The 22,100-nt window shown below is 36.4% G+C and overlaps 1 protein-coding gene across 5 annotated transcripts in view; it reads left to right on the top strand.

The window, feature by feature from the left end:
• Fam118b (family with sequence similarity 118 member B) overlaps positions 1-22,100 on the top strand; it is a 50,902-nt gene that overhangs the window by 7,493 nt on the left and 21,309 nt on the right. For 3 of the 5 annotated variants that reach the window (XM_015499015.2, XM_048796098.1, XM_048796097.1), the window contains exon 2: positions 20,214-20,306. In XM_015499015.2, the coding sequence (XP_015354501.1) occupies positions 20,221-20,306 (86 nt within the window). In that variant the 5' untranslated portion in view covers positions 20,214-20,220. Of the gene's footprint in view, positions 1-12,552; positions 12,622-12,977; positions 13,107-20,213; positions 20,307-22,100 lie in introns of those variants that run through there. The other 2 variants (XM_015499014.2, XM_048796100.1) reach the window with 2 other exon arrangements.

The following is a 22,100-nucleotide window of genomic DNA, read 5'->3' on the forward strand; positions in this document are numbered from 1 at the left end:
AAAGTCCTATAGTGACTGAAAGACTTAGGTAGGGGCGGGGGGGGGGGACTCTCCTCCCTCTCTCCCTATCTTATATTTCTGTTCTTTAGAGGCAGCCAGTCAGGGTTTTTGCTCTTTCCTCTGGCATGATCTTCATGTTTCTAAATCATTTGATAAACTATTGGTTATTTTCCCCCTCACATTGGGCCCGTTGAGTTCCTACAGTGGACCTATAGTTCACCCACCTTACCACTTCCCTACCTTTCCCACCCTCTTCCCCTTAACAGAGTTATATTTGTCATCTTTGGTTATTACAGGCAACGTTTGTGTATTTATATTGTTGCCACATATTGTTCACTGTAGAGCCAGATGACCTGATACAGCTGTGTTCCTCCAGTTTAGGTTGGCCTGCACATGTGTTTTTCATGTACCTACTGTTAATTTTTTTCCAAGTGTGCTAACATATTTGTCACATTCTTATCACTAACATTGTCTGCACTTGTACCACCTTGTTTGCTTATTGGAGCCCTGCCTTTTCCTCCTCCCAGATTTACTGTTCCTCTTAGGCACTTCTGCCCAAGTGTCCTAGAACTGCCCTACCCTTCTCTCACCTCCTTCCTGTGAGGGAACCAGGTCTTCCTCTCTCTGAGCTTCCTCCTTGTTTTCTTGAAGCATGTATTCCTGTCATTTCCTGACAGGTATTTGAATGACTTTGTTTTGCCCCACACACTGTTTGATGGTTCAGCAAGTTAGAGGTTTGAAATAATTTTACCTCACAGCATTGAAGGCATTGCAATACTATTTAGTGATGTTTGTAATTGCTTTAGAGGCCTGGTGATTTAAACTTGTTTTATGTGACCTTGTTCTGTTTTCTTTCTCTGTCTCTGATGTTCTGAGTTTCAGGGTGGTATGCCATGGTACAGGTCTTTCCTCATTTCTTGTGCTGTATTATTGGTGGGCCCATTCATTCATTCATTGTGTCCTTCAGTTCTGGAACATTTCCTTGGACCATTTCTCTAACTTTTCTCACATCTTTTCTTTCTTTCTTTCCTTTTCTTTTTGCTTTTTTAAAAAATAATATTCATTCATAAAAACCAAATACCAAATGTTTTCTTTGATATAAGGAGGCTGATTCATAGTGGGATAGGGAGTGGGAGCATGGGAGGAATAGACAAACTCTAGATAGGGCAAAGGGGTTGGAGGGGAAGGGAGGGGGCATGGAGTTAGAAATGATGATGGAATGTGATGATCATTATTATCCAAAGTACATGTATGAAAACACTAATTGGTGTGAATATACTTTGTATACAACCAGAGATATAAAAAATTGTGCTCTATATGTGTAATAAGAATTGTAATTTATTCCGCTGTGATTTATAAATTTAAAAAAATTTTAAAAAGAAAAAAAATAGCATGCGTTCTTGTTACACAAATACAATAGGCTCACATTGTGGGTTTTTAGATTTCCTCTGCTCTCTGCATTGACTCCATTTCCTCCAGGTGATTGGGAGGCTTTCCACCTATACTTCTTTGCCCAGAACTTCCCTCAGATATCCAGAGCTATCTAAGCTCCTTCAAGTGACTTCTTAAAAATGCAGGCCCCCATTTCTGTTTCCTGCTTTGTTTTTCTCAAGAGTATTTGTCACCATTTAGCACACTAGGCATCTTATTTGTCTCCCATCCCTACAATATAAAATCCACAAGGACAGGGATTTTATTTGTTTTGTTTCATTCACTGCTATAACTTCAGATCTAGAACAGTACCTGGCACTTAGTAGATGTTTTTAATGATTAAGGAATGAATGAACTCTTCCATGAATGATTTCTTCAGAGGTTTAATGATCCTAGCTGTTTGTTCTTTTTGTTTGCTTTGTTTTTTTGTTAAGAGTGAAATACCATGTTGTATCTTGTTGGATGGTGAGCATTACTGTAGGGTGATTGACATGTATGGATTTTGTGCATGTGTTTGTACAGATGTATATGTTTGCTGGTATTTGTTCAGCTGACAATGTTTTGGTTGCAAGGACAAGGAACAGGGCTTGAACCACAATTTAGTATGTGCCTTTTGGCATAATCTATATATTTTTAGTTCTTTGTTCCTACTGATGTATTTGACTCTGGAGCCTTTTCAGATTTTGGTTCATTTTTCTCTAAGCCTCTGGATTTGAAGTTAGGAAAAGTACGTGGGATAGTTTTATGGTTTAGCAGGGGGTAAAGAGAATTCTGCCATAAATAGAGACTCTGCCGATCCAGGTTTTCAGGTTGACATTTAAAACTTTCTGTTCGTCTGCTGAAGTCTTATCTTCTTTTCCCTCATTCCTGGTTTTATATTAAAAAAAAAATCTGTTGTCATTTTGATGGGGATACTTGAAAACAGTAAGAGAGAAATTCTTACCAGCCAGGCTGGGCTGGTGTAGTGGCAAGTGCCTATAATCTCAGCAGTTTAGGAGGCTGAGGCAGGAGGATGGTGAGTTCAAAACTAGCCTCAGCAACTTGGCGAGACCCTGTCTCTAAATAAAATACAAAAAGGGCTGGTGATGTGGCTCAGTGGTTAAGCGCCCCTGGGTTCAATCTCTGGTACCAAACAAACAAAAAAATCACTAAGTTTTTATTCTAAGTGTCATGAAAGACAGCAGCACAATAATACCTATAAATCAAACAGAAGAAATGTTTCCTCTGTTCTTTTCAGAAGCTGATCTTTCAACTTTTGCTTATTTATCTTCAAGTGCCTTAAGAGTTGGCCTTGCCTTTTTAACTCTGCCCTAAGGAGCCCTTTGAGTTCTGTTGCCAGAATTTGTGATTCATTGCAGTGCTACAGATTCCATGGCAGTTCTGTCCATGGGGTGGGGCCAGAGACCAGTAGTCCTCCACTGTCTTTGTCCCAGATTCCCACTCATTCCAGTGCCTCACATTCCCCAACTACCAGAAGTGTGCTGATGCTTGCTTTGTTTTGTGGAAACAGGTACTCCTGTGCGTGCATGCGTGCGTGCATGTGGGTGTGTGCGTGTGTATGCATGTGCACGCTGCCTGGGCCTTGTACATCCTAGGCAAGTGCTCTACGTACCTAGCAGCACATCCAGCACCAAGCACTACACCCAGCACCAAGCACTACTGAACTTATGTTGAATCCACAAGCTGCTTGAGAATTTTTAAGTTACTTTTACTAAAACACTAAAGTAAATGGAGGAGGAAGAATTGGGAAACAAAAGAAGACACTAAGAAAGGGAATTTAGTATGTCAGAAGATTTATGGTGTAAATCAGGGGCACTCTGTAGTGAAGTATTCTTTTGATCAATAAGAACCTGAACCTAGGATGCTCGGACTTCTTCCAAGAATTCGTTTTAAATGTGCTTCTCTCCTAATAAGCCAAAATGTTGGCAATGGTTATCTCCATGTGGGAAATGGGTTGGTTTTCATTTTGCTCTGCCTTTTATTTATTCATTTATTTACAGGGCTGAGGATTGAACCCTGGGCCTCTTATATGCTAAGCAAGCCCTCTGCTACTGAAGCACATCCCAGCCCTTTCATTTTGCTGTCAAGTAACTGGACTTTACATATTTCCTACAGTACTTAAATGGCCTTTGTTCTTTTTCAACCAGGGAGGAAAGATGCTTTCTTTTGGGGGGTACCAGGGATTGAACTCAGGGGCACTTGACCACTGAACCATATCCCGAGCCCAATTTTGTTTTTTATTTATTTAGAGACAGGGTCTCACTGAGTTGCTTAGCTCCACACCATTGTTGAGGCTGGCTTTGAACTCGTGATCCTCCTGCCTCAGCCTCCCAAGCTGCTGGGATTACAGGCATGCACCACTGCCCCTGGCAAAATACTTTTTCCAGGATGAAGTATCCATTGCACTCTGTGTACTCCCTGGAAGTCCTCCCTTGTCTTCCACTGACCTTTTGTTTTGTTCTTTTTAGATATTCATGACAGTAGGTTGTATTTTGACATATTATACATACATGGAGTATATCTTTTCATTCTTGCAGTTGTATGTGATATGGAGTTACACTGGTTGTGTATTCATATATGCACATAGAAAAGTTATGTCCAGTTCATTCTGCTGTCCTCATATTCCCATCTCCTCTCCCTTCCCTTAATTTCCCTTTGTCCAATCCAATGAACTTATATTCCTCTCTCCCCCTTTATTGTGTGTAAGCATCCACATATCAGAGAGACCATTCAGCCTTTGGATTGTGGGGATTGGCTTATTTAACTTAGCATGATAGACTTCAGTTCCATTCATTTACTGACAAGTGCCATAATTTCATTCTTCCTTATGGCTAAGTAATATTCCATTGTATATATGTACCACAGTTTCTTTATCCATTCATCTGCTGAAGGGTACCTAGGTTGGTTCCATAGCTTAGCTATTGTAACTAGAACTGCAATAAACAATGATGATCCACTGACCTCTTTATGAAAGAAGTCTGAGCTGTTTGTGAAAGCATGTTTTAGGTTCCCCTAACTTGCCTTTCTCTCATGAATTTTTTTCCTCAGTTATTGTAACTGACCATTTTGACTGATGTTTCCCACTCAACAAAGCAGTGCTTTTAGAACTATTTCTTCTAAGTTAGAAGTTGGTGCACTTTGTGACAGACAACACCTTTGTCCTTGGAGCTTTGAGATTTTTGTTTCAGATCTAACCAGTGTTTTCAACTCTCAGATCATTGACATAGCAAAGAAAATATTGAATTTTCAATTAATTTTTGTTAGAGAAAAAAATAACCTGTCGAGTATCATGCTAGGTTAAGGTTACAGATTTAGATTTTCCTAGGTTCCCTTTTATTCATTATCTTGTTCTGAAAAGATTATTGGAACTGGATCTACAGAATATGCTTAATGGTACATTTCTGAAGTACAGGACAATTTTTTTTCAAAAATCAGGAAATACTTATGTTGGTTCTTGAAACAGAAAGTAGGAAATAATTGCCCATAATCTTCTCACCCAAGGATTATTTCTACCATTCAGAGATTTGTAGCACATGATAAGGAGCAGGTTGTTGAACTGTATTTTGACCTCAAGGAACCCTAAGTATTAAAGAGCTAACTGAAACTTTAAAGTAGATAACTTGTGGACTTGAAACACAATAGAGATCTGAGCCGAGAGTCTCTTTTACACCATAAGAGTAATGGTTTAAGGAAGGGAGTGAATGGGTGAAGTAAATAATAGGGAGAGCTGTGAGGACTTTCAACTTTTAGCATATGGGCAGAGAAAAATCTTTTACTACAGAGTAGAAGAAAAGCCAGGAAAACATGAGAATAGACTTAAGTGTCCGGTGCTCCCAGGAGGCAAAGGAAGATAAATACCAACAATTTCTCCAAATTTTGCCTTAAGGTTATTCATTTCCCTAAAGCCTTCCTTGATCTGCCTACAGCACAAATGTTAGTTTAGTATCTTTGGTCCTATTAAACTTGGTTCAAACATGTCCTAAATACTTGTTTACAGTTACTTTTAAAGGTATGGCCCATGTTTTACTCATCTGTGGCTAGGCAGCATTTCCTTGTGTCTTAACAACATGGACTCTGGAGTCCAGGTCCCATGTCTACTGTATAATAGCTGAACCTTTAGCAAGCTGCTTCAGACATCTGCCCCTCAGTTGCATTATCTACAGTGTTCGGGATATGTGATGATAATAGAGTGTCTTGCAGGAGGATGAATGTGCAGTACAGAAAACACTGCCTGGCTTTTTGTAAATTCTGGGTAGTGTTTAGGGGAGGTGAGCTAAAGGCAGTAATAGTAATATTCTTAACACAATACCTGACATTTAGTAGGTATTTGAACATGAAAATTCAAAAACTTGTATCTAATGTGATTCCTTTCATTTTAAACGCTACAAACTACAGAATATAAAATGGTCAGACCATAAGAAAACTACACACTGGAAGTGGACAGAATTAAGTGCAGGTAGCTTCATTTCATAAAACACATCAGTAGACTTTCAGCAAAAGTGTTCTATGACCATAATTTCTTTTCATGTAGTTGGGAAGCAGAAACTGAAAGATAGCGATTCCTCTAGGACTGATGGTATAGCCAAATGGTAGAGCACTTGCCTAGTATGCTCGAGGGCCTAGGTTCAATCACACCAGTATTACCCCCCCCCCCAAGAAAAAGAAAAGAAAAATTAAAAATTTCTCCACAACAGGTTAGCCTTTTTATGTGCAGGGATGAACATTAGTCTTAAGAAGGTGAGTGGTGGATGGGTGATAGATGTCAGCCTGAGAAGGTATTTATTTCGCGTGAAAGGAAATCATATCATTTTACCCATTCATCCTGGTTTATAACAGCTCAAAAAATTAGGCATATCGATTGATCTCAACTAACTTTTTTTTTTTCTTTGCTGGGGCTCTAACCTAGGACCTCTTCTATGTCAGGCAGACACTCTACCACTGGGCTACATCCCCAGCCCTCAGTTGATCTCTTAACGTTTTAACACATGGTAGATGTACATTCATTGGATCAGCAAATATTAACATTTTCTACACTGTGAACACTGACTATTTATTTGAAACTGGGATGGGGCTGGGGATAGGATTATCAGTAAGACAGATACTGTACTTGTACTAAAATAGTTTTTTTTTTTTTTTTTTTCTTTTTGGTACTTGGGATTGAACCTAGGGTCATTCCACCATTGAGCTACATACATACCCAGCCCTTTTTATTTTGAGACAGGGTCTCACTAAGTTGCTGAGGCTATCCTCGAACTTGATGATACTAACTGGCTCAGCCTCCCACATTGCTGAGATTACAGATGTATATCACCTTGCCTGGTTTAAAAGAGCTTTTATTCTTGTAGGAGAGTCCAATGACTGCAGATATGAAGAGATGCAGCTAAAGAGCTGAAGTACAGATGAGGCACTTGAGTGAAGGGAATGGAAAACCAGGAATAGTTAAACTGAAATGAGCCCTCTTGTGCTGAATCATGCCAGGTCTTGTAAACATGATGAGTAGTTCCACATTATTAAGCACAGTGAGAAGCCATGGAATGAGTTTAAACCATGACTTAATCCAGTTTGTATTTTGAAATCCCTTTGCTGTTCCCTGAACTTTTCTTTTTCTCTGACTGTAAAGTACTTCAGATAGATTTGTAAAATAAAAACTAAATTTTTTAGTCCTATTGAGTCATTTGCTAGGAATTTTCCCCTTGAAACCACTCTTAAGCCAGGTACAGTGGCATGCACCTGTAATCCCAGCAATTTGGCAGGAGGATCACAAGTTTGAGACCAAATTGGGCAATTTATCAAAACCCTGTCTCAAAATAAAAAGGGCTGGAAATAGTGCTCAATAGTAGGGCACTTTGCCTAGCATGTGCAAGGCCCCAGGCTCAATTCCCGATAGTCCCCACCCCAATCCACCCTTAAAAATAAGTTTACATCTTAGATATCTGAAACTTGAATTATAGAAATAAAGCAGTTTTTATATAAAATATTAGTGCAAGTGATGGTTTTGAAATTAAAAGTCTGAAGTCCTTTTGTCTGCTGAGTCAGATTTCCTTCACTCATATAAACATTACCATAATGATAGTCTAAGTGTTGATTTACTGTGTATGCAATTTTTCCCATTTGTGCCGTTGAAAATCTAAAATTGCATTTTATGGTCATGGTCCTTGCTGTATTAAAAACAGTAACAGGGTCTTTTTTTCTTTCTTTTTTTTTTTTTTTTTTGAGATAGGGTCTTACTATTTTGCCCAGGCTAGTCTTAAACTCACAGGTTTAAGTGATCTTCCTGCCTCAACCTCCCAAGTAGCTGGTCCTGCAGGTGCACACTACCGTTCCTGGTTAGCAGAGTGTTTCTTTTAATTGAAATCCTTTCTCTGTTTCATAAGAAGTTTCTTTCAAAGAAGAGATTCATGTCTTTAAGGAGCTTACGTTCTAGTCAGAGAAGGCAAATGTCAAATTATAAGCATAATTAGTATAGTTATTGTAATATTAATAATAAAATTGGAAGCTGGGCGTGGTGGTGCATGACTGTAAGCCTGTCATCTCTGGGAGGCTGAAGCAGGAGGATCACAAGTTCAGTCAGCCTCAGCAACTTAGCAAGGCTGCGAACAATGTAGGGAAATACCGTCTCAAAATAAAAAAAGGCAGGGAATGTGGCTCAGTGGTTAAGCATCCCTGGGTTCTTATGGTATGGTGGAGGTGGTATATGGTATAGTGGGGGTGGCATATGCTATGAAAAATGAGTTAACATGGGGGCAGGAGAATATGTGCAATCCATTATACATTGTAAATAGGATGTTAGGGTAGCATCAAATCAATGGGTGTGACTTGAGGAAAAGCTTGGAAACCTGGGCACATAAGTGAGGGACAACATTCTAGACAGAAGAAACAGGCAATACAAAGAAAGGCTTCCAGGACAGAGAATATCGGGCCTGTAGAGGAGCTGGAGGGAGACTTTTAGGAATGAGTTTCTTCTGAGTCAGTTTTTAAAAATTCATATATGCCAAAACCTGAATAATTAGGCAGAGAACAGATTCTGTGAATGTTCTGCAAATGGTAATAAATAAACACACACACGTTCTTAACTTGAATTAGGTAATTACAAAGTAATACAAAGTTTCTTAAATTCAGTTAATAGGTCAGCTGAACAAACAGATCTCCTTTTCTGTGAATAAAAGACTAAAGTTGGATCACATTCTTATGGACATAGCACTTAGTAAAGACTAAAGATTTTATCATCACAATTTTTAGCTTGTCATCTTAGAAGCCAGCAGACTTTGGGTTCTTTTTCTTTTTGTTTTTTGTTTTTTATTTTTTTTATTCTAATTTGTTATATATGACAGCAGAATGCATTACAATTCATATGACACATATAGAGCACAATTTATCTCTGGTTGTGTACGAAGTATATTCACACCATTTGTGTCCTTATGCATGTACTTAGGGTAATGATATCCATCTCATTCCATCATCATTTCTAACCCCATGCCCCTTCTCTTCCCCTCCCACATCTTTGCCCTATCTAGAGTTCGTCTAATTCTCCCATGCTTCCCCTCCCAACCCCACTATGAATCAGCCTCCTTATATCAGAGAAAACATTCAGCATTTGGTTTTGGGGGATTGGCTAACTTCACTTAGCATTATAATCTTCAGCTCCATCCATTGCCTGCAAATGCCATGATTTTATTCTCTTTTAATGCTAAGTAATATTCCATTGTGTGTATATATATATACACATTTTCTTTATCCGTTCATCGACTGAAGGACATCTAGGTTAGTTCCATAGTCCCACCAGCAGTGTATGAGTGTACCTTTTTCCCCACATCCTCGTCAACATTTATTTTTTGTATTCTTAATAGCTGCCATTCTGACTGGAGTGAGATGATATCTTAGAGTAGTTTTGATTTGCGTTTTTCTAATTGCTAGAGATGTTGAACATTTTTTTATGTTTGTTGATTGATCGTATATCCTCTTCTGAGAGGTGTCTATTCAGGTCCTTGGCCCATTTGTTGATTGGGTTATTTGTGCTTAGCTTTTTGAGTTCTTTATATACCATAGAGATTAGTGCTGTATCTGATGTGCGAGTGGTAAAAATTTGCTCCCGATCTATAGGCTCTCTGTTCACTTCACTTATTGTTTCTTTTGCTGAGAAGAAGCGTTAGCAAGAAGAGTGAAGCAGGTGGCATCACTATAACAGACCTTAAACTGTACTACAGAGCAATAGGAACAAAAACAGCATGGTATTAGCACCAAAATAGACTGGTAGACCAATGGTACAGAATAGAGGACACAGAATCTAACTCACATAATTACAGCTATCTTATATTAGACAAAGGTGCCAAAAACATACATTGGAGAAAAGATAGCCTCTTCAACAAATGGTGCTGGGAAAATTGGAAATTTGTATACAGCAAAATTAAATTAAATTAATCTCTCACCATGCACAAAACTCAAAGTGGTTCAAGGACCTAGGAATTAAACCAGAGACACTGTGCCTATTAGAAGAAAAAATAGTCCCAAATCTCTATCATGTGGGTTTAGGCCCCAGCTTCCTTAATAAGACCCTATAGCGCAAGAATTAAAGTCAAGAATCAATAAATGGGATGGATTCAAATTAAAAAAGAGTTTGTTTTACAGGAAAGGATAGCAGAGGTATCAAGTCACTTGCATCTAGAGAGGAAGAGATAGGATGAAGATTGGGTTCAGTTTTAAGAGCAGGTGTTATCACATCTCTTGTTTTCTTTCTATACCAGCAGCACCAAATCCTTTTCAAAATATTTGGTGATTCACATCTTCTGTTCTTTGAGTCAGTGAAATTTTATATGTGTTCCTTAAGGTTCTAGTTTTAAATTGGGCACACTACTTTCATAAAATTCTAATCAATGGCCAATATAGTAGAATATTACTAAAGTTGTGTGCATATCAAGTGTATCCTATGGGTACAGCTATTCAGCATCATCTTTATTTCATATGTACAATACTCTTCATAAAGAACAGAACCATGCTCTATTATATGCATGTATGAATATGTCAGAATGAACCCCACTATTATATATAACTGTTAAGCACTAATAAAAATATTAAAGTACATATTATTTTTTTAAAAACTACACTCATGGCACATTCCTATAATCCTAGCTACTCAAGACATCCGGCCAAAGGATCACAAGTTCGAGGCCAGCTTTGGCAACTTAGCAAGACCATGTCTCAAAATAAAATTTTTTAAAAGAGCTGGGGATTTGGCTCAATGGTAGAGTGCTTGCTTAGTGTGTGCAACGCCCTGGGTTCAATTCCCAGGACTGGTGAAAACTGTGCTCAGTTTATCTAGTGAGATCACTAGCACTATTCCAGCCATACTTGCCCACAGCTTTTTTTTTTTTTCTTTTTTTTCCACGTTCTGAATTTTTGTTCTCTAACCACAATATCCTTTTGTACTTTTAAAAACTTGTAGTTGATTCCTTTCCCAGTTTGTCATGATGGTTACATATTAGAGTGGTTTTATATTGGAATCCATTCCATGGGTTGTCATTCATAGTTCTGGCTGTTTTCTATGAGATTGAACCGGAGATAAGATTACCAAAGAAGATATTCAGAAGCATGGTCTTTGACTTTCTGAAGCAAAATGTGGTAAAAAAAGAAAATGGTCCAAGTTCATATAACTGCCAAATGGAAGGGCCCTTGAGAAACTTAGCAGGTCTTTTCTCTCCTTGAGGCAGAACTGCATAGAAATCTCCCCCAAATCTAGTAGTTTATCCTCCTTTTCTTTAAAAGGAAATGTGACAACCCCTTTTGGGCCTCCAGTTCTGTTGCCATTCTAAGTAGGAAGGTCAGAAGCCTAGCATTTAGTAAACATTAATAGCTTAAAGCTGTTACATAACAAAATTAAAAGAGAATAATTGTATTTAAAACAAGCTTATTCTTAAATCCCTCTTTATTGGGTTTTTGATAACTGCTTTAATTGTAATTAGGAGCCTATGATGGATATCTGATTTTTTTTAATCCATTATTATTTTTTTAAAATAGTGTGTTGGATAGAAACCCAAAAGTAATCTTATAATGATTGGACTTGATGGACTTGATTTAGTGGGTGTGTGTGTATATATATATATATATATATATCTTGTAGAACATTTTATTTTCCTTTTAGTTAGTTCTAACAATAATGTAAAAACAGACATACTTTCTATATTTGTTTTTCTTCTGTCTTTGGTTTTGCTGTTAATGGGTTCCAATCCATACCCACAATGTGAGGACTTTCAAGATGTTTCACCTTGTGCTGCCAGTGAATTTACTTAATCACTACAGACATTGACCTATTCTTGGAAGTTTTCATTCATAAAGTTAACTAAGCTTTATTTTTTTATTATTTAAAATATTTTTGGTTTAAAATTTTTAAAACAATTTTTAAAAATTTCAGTTCTAGTTTAGTCAGAATCCTCAAGGAAGTGAAATGTATGAAAATTAGGTTGGTATGTGCTTGACATTTTGATATTTACGACAGAAAAAGTCTTTCCATCGTAAAGACTGGTCAAATTTCAGTCGGACATAATTACCCTATGTGCATATGTGATTACACAACCATTGTAACTCTATTATCAGGTACAACCAGAAAAATGAGAAGTTGTACTACATTTATGTATGATGTGTCAAAAATGCATTCTACTGTCATGTGTAACTAATTAGAACAAATAAAAAAAAAAGACTGGTCAAATTTCAACTCATAAAAGATATCCTCTATAATGAGCATCTTCTCATCTTCTGGGATTCTTCAGACTTAAAAGGACCAGCATTTGTAGGCAGCATTTTGTGTTTATTCTGCCAGCATGAAAAGTAACCTGTCAAGGTTATCAACATACATAACTCACATTATTTTAAAGGAATTTAATTTTTCTTCTTTTTTTTTTTTTTTTGGTACAGGGGATCAAACTCAGGGCCTCGAGGAATTTAATTTTTAAGGATTCACTGAACATAAAATCTTGCCCTTAAAGATTTATGTATTTCATTTTTAATGAACAACTTGTTATTTGTGGTGGAATTGTTTGTAAGGTCATACTGCTTGGTACATGGAACACATTTTGATTGAATTAAATACTCTCAAAGTCCTTCTTTAGCAACGTGTGTCATTGTTCGCAGGCTATATCTTCTCAGAAGTTTCTCAGGAGGGAAAGCAGTGACAAAGAAAGAAGTTGTCATTTTTGCACGGTAAAATCGTCATTTCTGATCACCAACTTCTAATTCAAAAGTTCCATATTCCTTCCTAAAGTAGTTTTGCTTCTTATATGTGATGTGTTAATTTGGCTTGTAATTGAAAATAATCAATATAAACATTATCTGAGCTCAGGAGCCTGAAATGCTAGTGTGACTTATTGGATATTGGGTTAAATGACTTACTAGAATTTGAGTTTCAGTCCTTTTTGATTTTGTTCTGTTTTTTTTTCTTTTTCGGGGGGTGGGGGGCAAGGAGGTGATTACTGGTGATTGAAGTAAGGGGCCCTCTACCAGTGAATTATATCTCCAGTCTTTTTTATTTTATTTTGAGACAGGGGCTTCCTACGTTGCTGAGGCTGGCCTTGAACTTGTGATCCTCCTGCCTAAGCCTCTTTAGTTGCTAGGATTACAAGTGTGTGCCAATGTGCTGAGATTGGGTCTCGGTCCTTAACTTGAAGCCTTCACAAATCCTACTTCTGGTGAGGCTCTTCTCACATTGTTCACGTGTGGATTATTATTTGCTGGTAACAAATTATTTATTTGCTGGTAAAAAAAAAAAAGCTAGCATTTTATCAGTTACTATGATAAAGAAATTTTAAAGAAATGAGTCTGAATCAGATCTTATCTATAGAAAGTCAAGGGTGTCAGGCACACTTAAAATAAAAGTAAGAGCTAACAAATTAGCCATGGGTAGAAGAAATATTTCAAGCTCAGAAGGATCAGGGTACTTAGCTCAGTATTTCAGCATACTCAGAGGAATCAAATCTCTGCACAGCTAGACATAATTTCTATCTCTGTGCCTTGGAAGAAGGAAAGGGTAAGTTTGCTTTTATACACTGATAGGAAAAGCTACAGTCTATATTATGAACTGAATTTATCAACTACCCAAGCAAAATGATTTATTCAGTTTGTTCATTGTCAACAACTTGAGTCTTCTTTTGTAGTACCTTACTCTCAACATCTTTTTCTTCTTCCCTTCCCCCACAGCTGCTAAAAGCCAGATGTGTTAGAATTAGTTCAAAAGCCACAATTAGAGGGGTTGGGTTTCCTCTCAGGTCATAAGATGACTATCTTTTTTCTTTACAGAAATGAAGTCTGTGTTCATTCTAGAAAAATAAGCCATTCTTTTTCCTTCACTTTTAACTAAAGGAAGGAAATCTTGCTTTTTTTTTTTTTTTTTTTTTTTTTTTTTTTTAGTTGTCATAGACCTTTGTTTCAGGTTTGGAACATTTTGGATTGGTGATTTTCAGGTTAGGGATGCTTGACCACATAGTACCTAATAAGGTTATGTGGATTGAATGAATTAGTATTTATAAATAGTGTATGGCACATGGTAAATACTATAAGAGTTAAGTAAAACTGGTTTAGTAACTGAATTGAGCATTGAGTTCTGACAGGGTACTGGGGATTGGATCCAGGGTTACTCTACCACTTAGCTAATATCTCCAAGCTCCTTTTTAAAATTTTATTTTATTATGATTATGATTATTTTTAATTTTTGAGACAGGGTCTTGCTAAATTGCCAAGGCTGGCTTTGAACTTGGATCCTCCTACCTCAGCCTTCTCTCTCTCTCTCTCTCTCTATATATATATATAGAGAGAGAGAGAGAGAGAGAGAGAGAGAGAGAGTGAGTGTGTATATATAATGCATAATTATAAAACACATACATTATGTGTTTATTTTATAATAAAATATAACTAAAATAATATTAATTAACATTTATTTCCTTTTCTTTTTTTCTTTTTATTGACTTTATTTTTCTAAATACATGACAGCAGAATGTACTACAATTCTTATTACACATATCATATCTTTGTATAAAGTATATTCACGCCAATTCATGCCTTTATACGTGTACTTTGTATATTTTTTGCATTACAATTCTTATTACACATATATACCACAATTTTTCATATCTCTGTTTGTTTATAAAGTAGGTTGACACCCAATTCGTGTCTTCATACATGTACTTTGGATAATGATGTCCATCACATTCCACCATCCTTGGTAATCCCCTGCCTCCTTCTTTTCCCTCCCTCCTCTCTTCCCTATCTAGAATTCATCTATTCATCCCATGTTCCCCCTCCCTACCCCACTATGAGTCCTCCTTATATCAGAGAAAACATTCGGCATTTTATTTTGGGGGATTGGCTAACTTCATTTAGCATTATCTTCTCCAGTGCCATGCATTTACCTGCAAATGCCATGATTTTATTCTCTTTTATTGCTGAGTAAAATTCCATTGGGTATATATGCCGTAAATTTTTTTTTATCCTTTCATCCACTGAAGGGCATCTAGGTTGGCTCCACAGTTTAGCTATTGTGAATTGTGCTGATATAAACATTGATGTGGCTGTGTGTCTGTTAAGTCCTTTGGATATAGTCCGAGGAGAGGGATAGCTGGGTCAAATGGTGGTTCCATTCTCAAATTTCCAAGGAATCTCCATACTGCTTTCCATATTGGCTGCACCAATTTGCAGCCCCACCAGCAATGTATGAGTGTACTTTTTTTCCCCCACATCCTCGCCAACACTTATTGTTGTTTGTCTTCATAATAGTTGTCATTCTGACTGGAGTGAGATGATATCATAGTTTTGATTTACATTTCTCTGATTGCTAGAAATGATGAGCATTTTTTCATATATTTGTTGATTGATTGTATATTCTCTTCTGAGAAGTGTCTGTTCAGGTCCTTGGCCCATTTGTTGATTGGGTTATTTGTTTTATCCGTGCTTAGCTTTTTGAGTTCTTTATATATCCTAGAGATTAGTGCTCTATCTGATGTATGGTGGGTAAAGATTTGTCCCAAGATGTAGGCTCTCTGTTTACTTCACAGATTGTTTCTTTTGCTGAGAAAAAACTTTTTAGTTTGATTCCATCCCATTTATTGATTCTTGGTTTTAATTCTTAAACGCTATAGGAGTCTTATTAAGGAAGTTGGGGCCTAATCCCACATGATGAAGATTAGGGCCTACTTTTTCTTGTATTAGACGCAAAGTCTCTGGTTTAATTCCTAGGTCCTTGATCCATTTTGAGTTAAGTTTTTTGCATGGTGAGAGATACGGGGTTAATTTCATTTTGTTGCATATGGATTTCCAGGTTTCCCAGCACCATTTGTTGAAAATGCTATTTTTTCTTCAATGCATGTTTTTGGCACCTTTGTCTAATATAAGATAATTGTAATTTTGTGGGTTAGTTTCTGTGTCCTCTATTCTGTAACATTGGTCTACCAGTCTGTTATGGTGCCAATACCATGTGGTTTTTGTTACTATTGCTCTGTAGTATAGTTTAAGGTCTGTTACAGCAATGCCACCTGCTTCACTCTTCTTGCTAAGGATTACTTAGCTATTCTGGATGTCTTATTTTTCCAGATGAATTTCATAATTGCTTTTTCTATTTCTATGAGGAATGCCTTTGGGATTTTGATCGGAATTGCATTAAATCTGTATAGTGCTTTTGGTAGTATGGTCATTTTGATAATATTAATTCTGCTTATCCAAGAGCAAGGTAGATCTTTCCATCTTCTAAGGTCTTCTTTGATTTTTCTCTTTAGGGTTCTATAGTTTTCATTGTTTAGATCTTTCACCTCTTTCGTTAAGTTGATTCCCAAATATCTTTTTTTTTTTTTTTTTTGAGGTTATTGTAAATGGGGTAGTTTTCCTCATTTCCTTCTCAGAGGCTTTGTCACTGATACACAGAAATGCCTTTGATTTATGGGTGTTGATTTTATATCCTGCTACTTGCTGAATTCATTTACTAGTTCTAGAAGTTTTTTTTTTTTTTTTTAAGAGAGAAGAGAGAGAAATTTTTAATTTATTTTTCAGTTTTCGGTGGACACAACATCTGTATTTTATTTTATGTGGTGCTGAGGATCAAACCCAGTGCCCCGTGCATGCCAGGCGAGCGCGTTACCGCTTGATCCACATCCCCAGCCCAAGTTCTAGAAGTTTTCCGGTGGAGTTTTTTGGGTCTTCCAGGTATAGAATCATCGTCAGCAAATAGTGCTAATTTAAGTTCTTCTTTTCCTGTACATATCCCTTTGATTTCTTCCATCTCTCTAATTGCTCTGGCCAGTGTTTCAAGTACTGTGTTGAATAGAAGTGGTGAAAGAGGGCATCCCTGTCTTGTTCCAGTTTTTAGAGGGAACACCTTCAATTTTTCTCCATTTAGAATGATATTGGCCTGAGACTTAGCATAGATAGCCTTTACGATATTGAGATATGTTCCTGTTATCCCTAGTTTTTCTAGTGTTTTGAACATAAAGGGGTGCTATATTTTGTCAGATGCTTTTTCTGCGTATATTGAGATGATTATATGATTCTTATCTTTAAGTCTATTGATGTGATGAATTACATTTATTGATTTCCATATGTTGAACCAACCTTGCATCCCTAGAATGAATCCCACTTGATCGTGATGCGCAATCTTTTTAATATGTTTTTGTATTCGATTTGCCAGGATTTTATTGAGAATTTTTTCATCTATGTTCATTAGAGATATTGGTCTGAAGTTTTCTTTCTTTGATGTGTCTTTTCCTGGTTTTGGGATCAGGGTGATATTGGCCTCATAGAATGAGTTTGGAATTACTGCCTCTTTTTTATTTCCTGAAATAAATTGAAGAGTATTGGTATTAGTTCTTCTTTAAAGGTCTTGCAGAACTCGGCTGTGTATCCATCTGGTCCTGGGCGTCTGTTTCCTCACTTGATATTGTCTGTTTAAATTGTGTATATCTTCCTGACTCAATCTGGGCAAATCATATGACTTAAGAAATTTGTTGATGCCTTCAGTGTCTTCTATCTTATTGGAGTATAAGATTTCAAAGTAATTTCTAATTATTCTTTGTGTTTCTGAAATGTCTGTTGTGATATTACCTTTTTCATCATATATGCTGGTAATTTGAGTTCTCAGATGTTAGCATGGCTAAGGGTCTGTCAGTTTTATTTTTTTTTTCAAAGAACCAACTTTTAGTTTTGTCATTTTTTCAGTTGTTTCTTTTGTTTCGATTTCATTGATTTCAGCTCTAATTTTAATTATTCTTGCCTTCTACAGCTTTTGCTGCTGGTTTGTTCTTCTTTTTTCTAGGGCTTTGAGATATAGTGTGAGGTCATTTATTTGTTGACTTTTTCTTCTTTTAAAGAATGAACTCCATGCAATGAATTTTCCTCATAGTACTGTATTCATAGTGTCCCAGAGATTTTGATATGTTGTGTCCATGTTCTCATTTACCTCTAGGAATTTTTTAATCTCCACCCATTGTTCATTTAGTAGTATATTGTTTAGTCTCCAGGTGATGGAGAAATTTTTATTTTTTATTTTGTCGTTGATTTCCAGTTTCATTTCATTATGATCTGATAAAATGCGTGGTAATATCTCTACTTTTTTGTATTTGCTAAGAGTTGCTTTGTGGCATAGTATATGGTCTATTTTAGAGAAGGATACATGTGCTGCTGAGAAGAAAGTGTATCCACTTGATGCAGGTTGAAATATTCTATATATGTCAGTTAAGTCTAAGTTATTGATTGTGTTATTGAGTTCTATAGTTTCTTTATTCAACTTTTGTTTGGAAGATCTATCCAGTGGTGAGAGACTACCTCAGCCTTCTGAGTTGCTGGGATTGTAGGTATTGTGCCACTACGCCCTGCTTAGCATTGAATTCTGAAACTGTGTATCTTCAAAACTTAAATCAACTTCCTTTTACATTTTATGCTTTTCAGTACATGATGTTTTACTTGGTTCTGATTTGTTTAGATGAGAGTTTTATAGAACCATATTTATGGAAAAAGCATAAGCAATTATGCTTTTCCTTGTATCTTCTAAATAGTATCCCAAACTCATGAGTTGTCCTTGATATGGAAGAAGTAACCACTTTTCTATCACAAGTTCTTCATCTAGAAAATTACAATAGGAAATAACCACATACATGAAAGGATTGGTGAGTTGGTGCACACTTGTAATCCCAACAAGTCAGGAAGCTTAGGCAGGACGATCACAAGTTCAAGGTCAACCTCAGCAATTTAGCATATCCCTAAGCAACTTAGTGAGACCCTGTCTCAAAATGGAAAATAAAAAAGGGCTGAGGATGTTGCTTGGTGGTTAAGTGCTCCTAGGTTCAATCCCTAATACTCAAAAAACCAAAAACAAAACAGGATGAGTATTACCACATTGGGAAGCTGTTAATACTATAGTAAATGATACACTTGAAGGAAAAATGACATGATGGTGTACCTAATATATACCCAATGTATATTAAAATAGTTGCATTCTAGAAAAGTTAAATTTGTGTTTTATTTAGATGTTTCCTATTTAAAGAATACCCTGAAGATTCTGGTTCATTGGTTTTAGTCTTTGTTCAGGAAATGTCCTTTAAAAAGTAAGACTTCTTTTTTAGAATCTACAGTATCCTTTTAGCAAGTATACCAAATGATTGAGTTAAGGCTAGGTTTACTGATTTCAGTAATCTGTCATCTCCTGAGTCCCAGCTTTCTCGCCAGCCAGAATCAAAGGTTTGAATGGAAGGTGATCTGCTTCCTAACTCTTGTGATTTTTATGATTTTTATTTTCCTGATGATTTAGATATTAAAGAAGAATTTCCTTATGTGGGATAGAATATGGGGTAAAGAACCAAGCCTTCTGTTTACCAGAAGAATTGGTTCAGTAAACTTAAAGTTTTAATGAAGAAAAAAGCTTTCTAATGAAATAGTAAGTTCCAGTAATTATTAGTAGTTTTGTTCTTTCTAAATTTTGACAATGGAATGTAATAAAATACCCAAAATTCTGGTTGTATGCCTTGTCTTCTATATTGGGAATGTGCGTTTAAAATGTTATTGCCATTTTTAAAATTCCTTAGATTTAGTAAGTTTGCTAAAGTTTTGAATAGTAAAACTGTTCTTTGTAGTTCTCATGCTAATCCATTTAATCCTTTTACTTTTTCTAGTTTTTCCAGTACCTGAACATATTGGCCATTTTTCATCTTTGTTACCTTTATATTACCTTTACCGTTTATCACAATGGCTGATTTCAAAGTCCCCTACATGAGAATACTAGGGAATGTCCTCTGCCTTTGAGGACGCAGTTGTTCAGTAGGTGACCAAGAATCTCTAATAGTCAGCAAATTAGTATTGGTTGTTCGATCTTGACTCAAGTGATTTCTTCAGCTGAGAGTAAATGGATAATTGGGAACTTATCCATGGGTGTTTTTATCTTCTAGGTATTCCCCAAACTGGTCTTATGTGGAAGGCTATCAGGTATTTCTTAAGCCCCACAAAATGAAGGCCAATAATTAACATGAATTGGGACATTGTGAGGTTTTTTTTTTTTTTTTTTCGATGGCAGGTTGCATGGGAGGCCTTCAGGAATAGAAGAAATAAGATGACAGTGTAGGGCACCAAGGTCCTATAATTTCAAGGTGACTTCATTTAGACAAATTAATTCCTTAACTTTGGAATGCTTTGGATTTTCATTAGTAGGGGGCACCCAAAAAACCTATAAAGCGTATATAGTTTATTAAAACTATTGAATCTATGTGCTATTTTAAATAGCGTTCTTTACAGTTCTAATTGTGGTATGTGGTATTTAATTTTTTTAGAAACTGGATGGCTTCTACAGGGAGCCAGGCCTCTGATATAGACGAGCTTTTTGGATTCTTCAATGATGGCGCACCCCCCACGAAAAAGCCCAGGTAAACAAGAGAAGGGAATCAGAGGAACAGAGTGAATTAACCATTAGTGGGAGGTAAAGAAAAATCATAAACTTATCTGTATTCCAGTTGTTTTCACTAATCAGTATTGACTTTTTATGTGCATTGACAGTATTTTAGTTTTTTCCAATTATGGAAGGTAATGATTCCGTTTGCTCTCTTGATTTCTTCCCCACATTGCCGTCCCACATGCATCCTCTTTATTCTCCCAGAGCGCTTATATTAACAGTGTTTGTTTCAACCATTTTTTAATATTTACATTATTATGTCTGTATAAATAGTATTCATAGCTGAGCCTACTAATGTGTTACAGTATTTCCTTTCTTGCCTGTTTGTTTTCCTCTGTGTTGTTAAAGATTGCCTCATTTTGTTTGTTTGCTCTGTTTTCTGGGTATCTTTCAGTCTATCCTCAGACATTATAACAAAAGAGTAAATATCCTAGACCTGCTAAAAGACATCAGTAGGGCTGGGATTGTGGCTCAGCGGTAGAGCACTCGCCTAGCATGGGCGGGACCCATGTTCGATCCTCAGCACCACATAAAAATAAAAGCATTGTGTTGTGTCCTTCTACACCTAAAAAATTTAAAAAAGTTTAAAAAAAAGACATCAAATAACTTGCTAGTTGAATTTATTTTCAGGGATTCCTCCCTCTAGAATCTATTCCACTCTGGAAAGTTGTTTTCCTGCTGTGTGCTGATATTGGCCATTTCTGTTTCTCATCATTCCAAGCATTTTACATCTCTCCTATATTGGATCTTGTTTCCTATATCTTATATCTTGTTTTTTGATATACTCCTTCATTTAGTTGAAGCATACCCTTGTGTAGCTTTTGTAGTAAGGATTCATAGGAGGCAATTTCTTGGAGGCATTAAATGTCTTTATCATATGTTTATATTTATTTGATGGTATGAGAATACAGGCAGTATGACAGGTAAAAGAGTTTTTAAAAAATATTTTTTAGTTATACATGGACACAATATCTTTATTTTGTTTATTTATTTTCATGTAGTGCTGAGGATTGAACCCAGTGCCTCACAGGTGCGAGGCAAGTGCTCTGCCACTGAGCCACAATTCGAGAGTTTTTTCGTAGAGTTTTGAAAGTATCACTCATTCTCTGCTAATGTCTAAATATTCCTGCCAAAATAATCACTCTTTTCTAAAGAGTTCCCAGTTCTTTGTGTTACGTGACTTCTTTTTTATTCGCTCATTAGAAGCTTATAAAAATTATAATCTCAGCAACCTCAAATTTCACATGATATATCTTTATATAAGTCTAGACCTTGGGAGGATCTTTTGAGCTATAAGTAACTTCAGTTTAAAGAAATTGTCTTATGATACTTACTTGATACTTTCCATAATTTTTCCTCTGTAGAGCTCTTATTATTCAGATATCGGACCTCCTGGATTGAGTCTTTGAGTTCTCTTATATTTTTCTTGATTCCTGCCCCCCCCCCCCCCCCGCCAGTACTAAAGATTGAGCCCAGGGCCTAATACATGATGCTAGGCCACTGAGTTCTAATTGGAACTTGTTTTTCCAAATTTTTTGGTCAGTGGGGTTTGATGTGTATCAAAAATTCCTTCTTCGGGACTGGGGTTGTGGCTCAGTGGTAACACACTTACCTAGCATGCGTGAGGCACTGGGTTCAATTCTCAGCACCACATACAAATAAATAAAATAAAGGTCCATCAACAACTAAAAAATATTTTTTTTAAAAAAATTCCTTCTTCAAGGTAACTTATATTTTTGGTGTTTGTTGGGTTTTTTTTTTTTTTTTT

Source organism: Marmota marmota, unplaced genomic scaffold, assembly GCF_001458135.2.
Source record: "Marmota marmota marmota unplaced genomic scaffold, marMar, whole genome shotgun sequence".
Taxonomy (NCBI): Eukaryota; Metazoa; Chordata; class Mammalia; order Rodentia; family Sciuridae; genus Marmota; species Marmota marmota.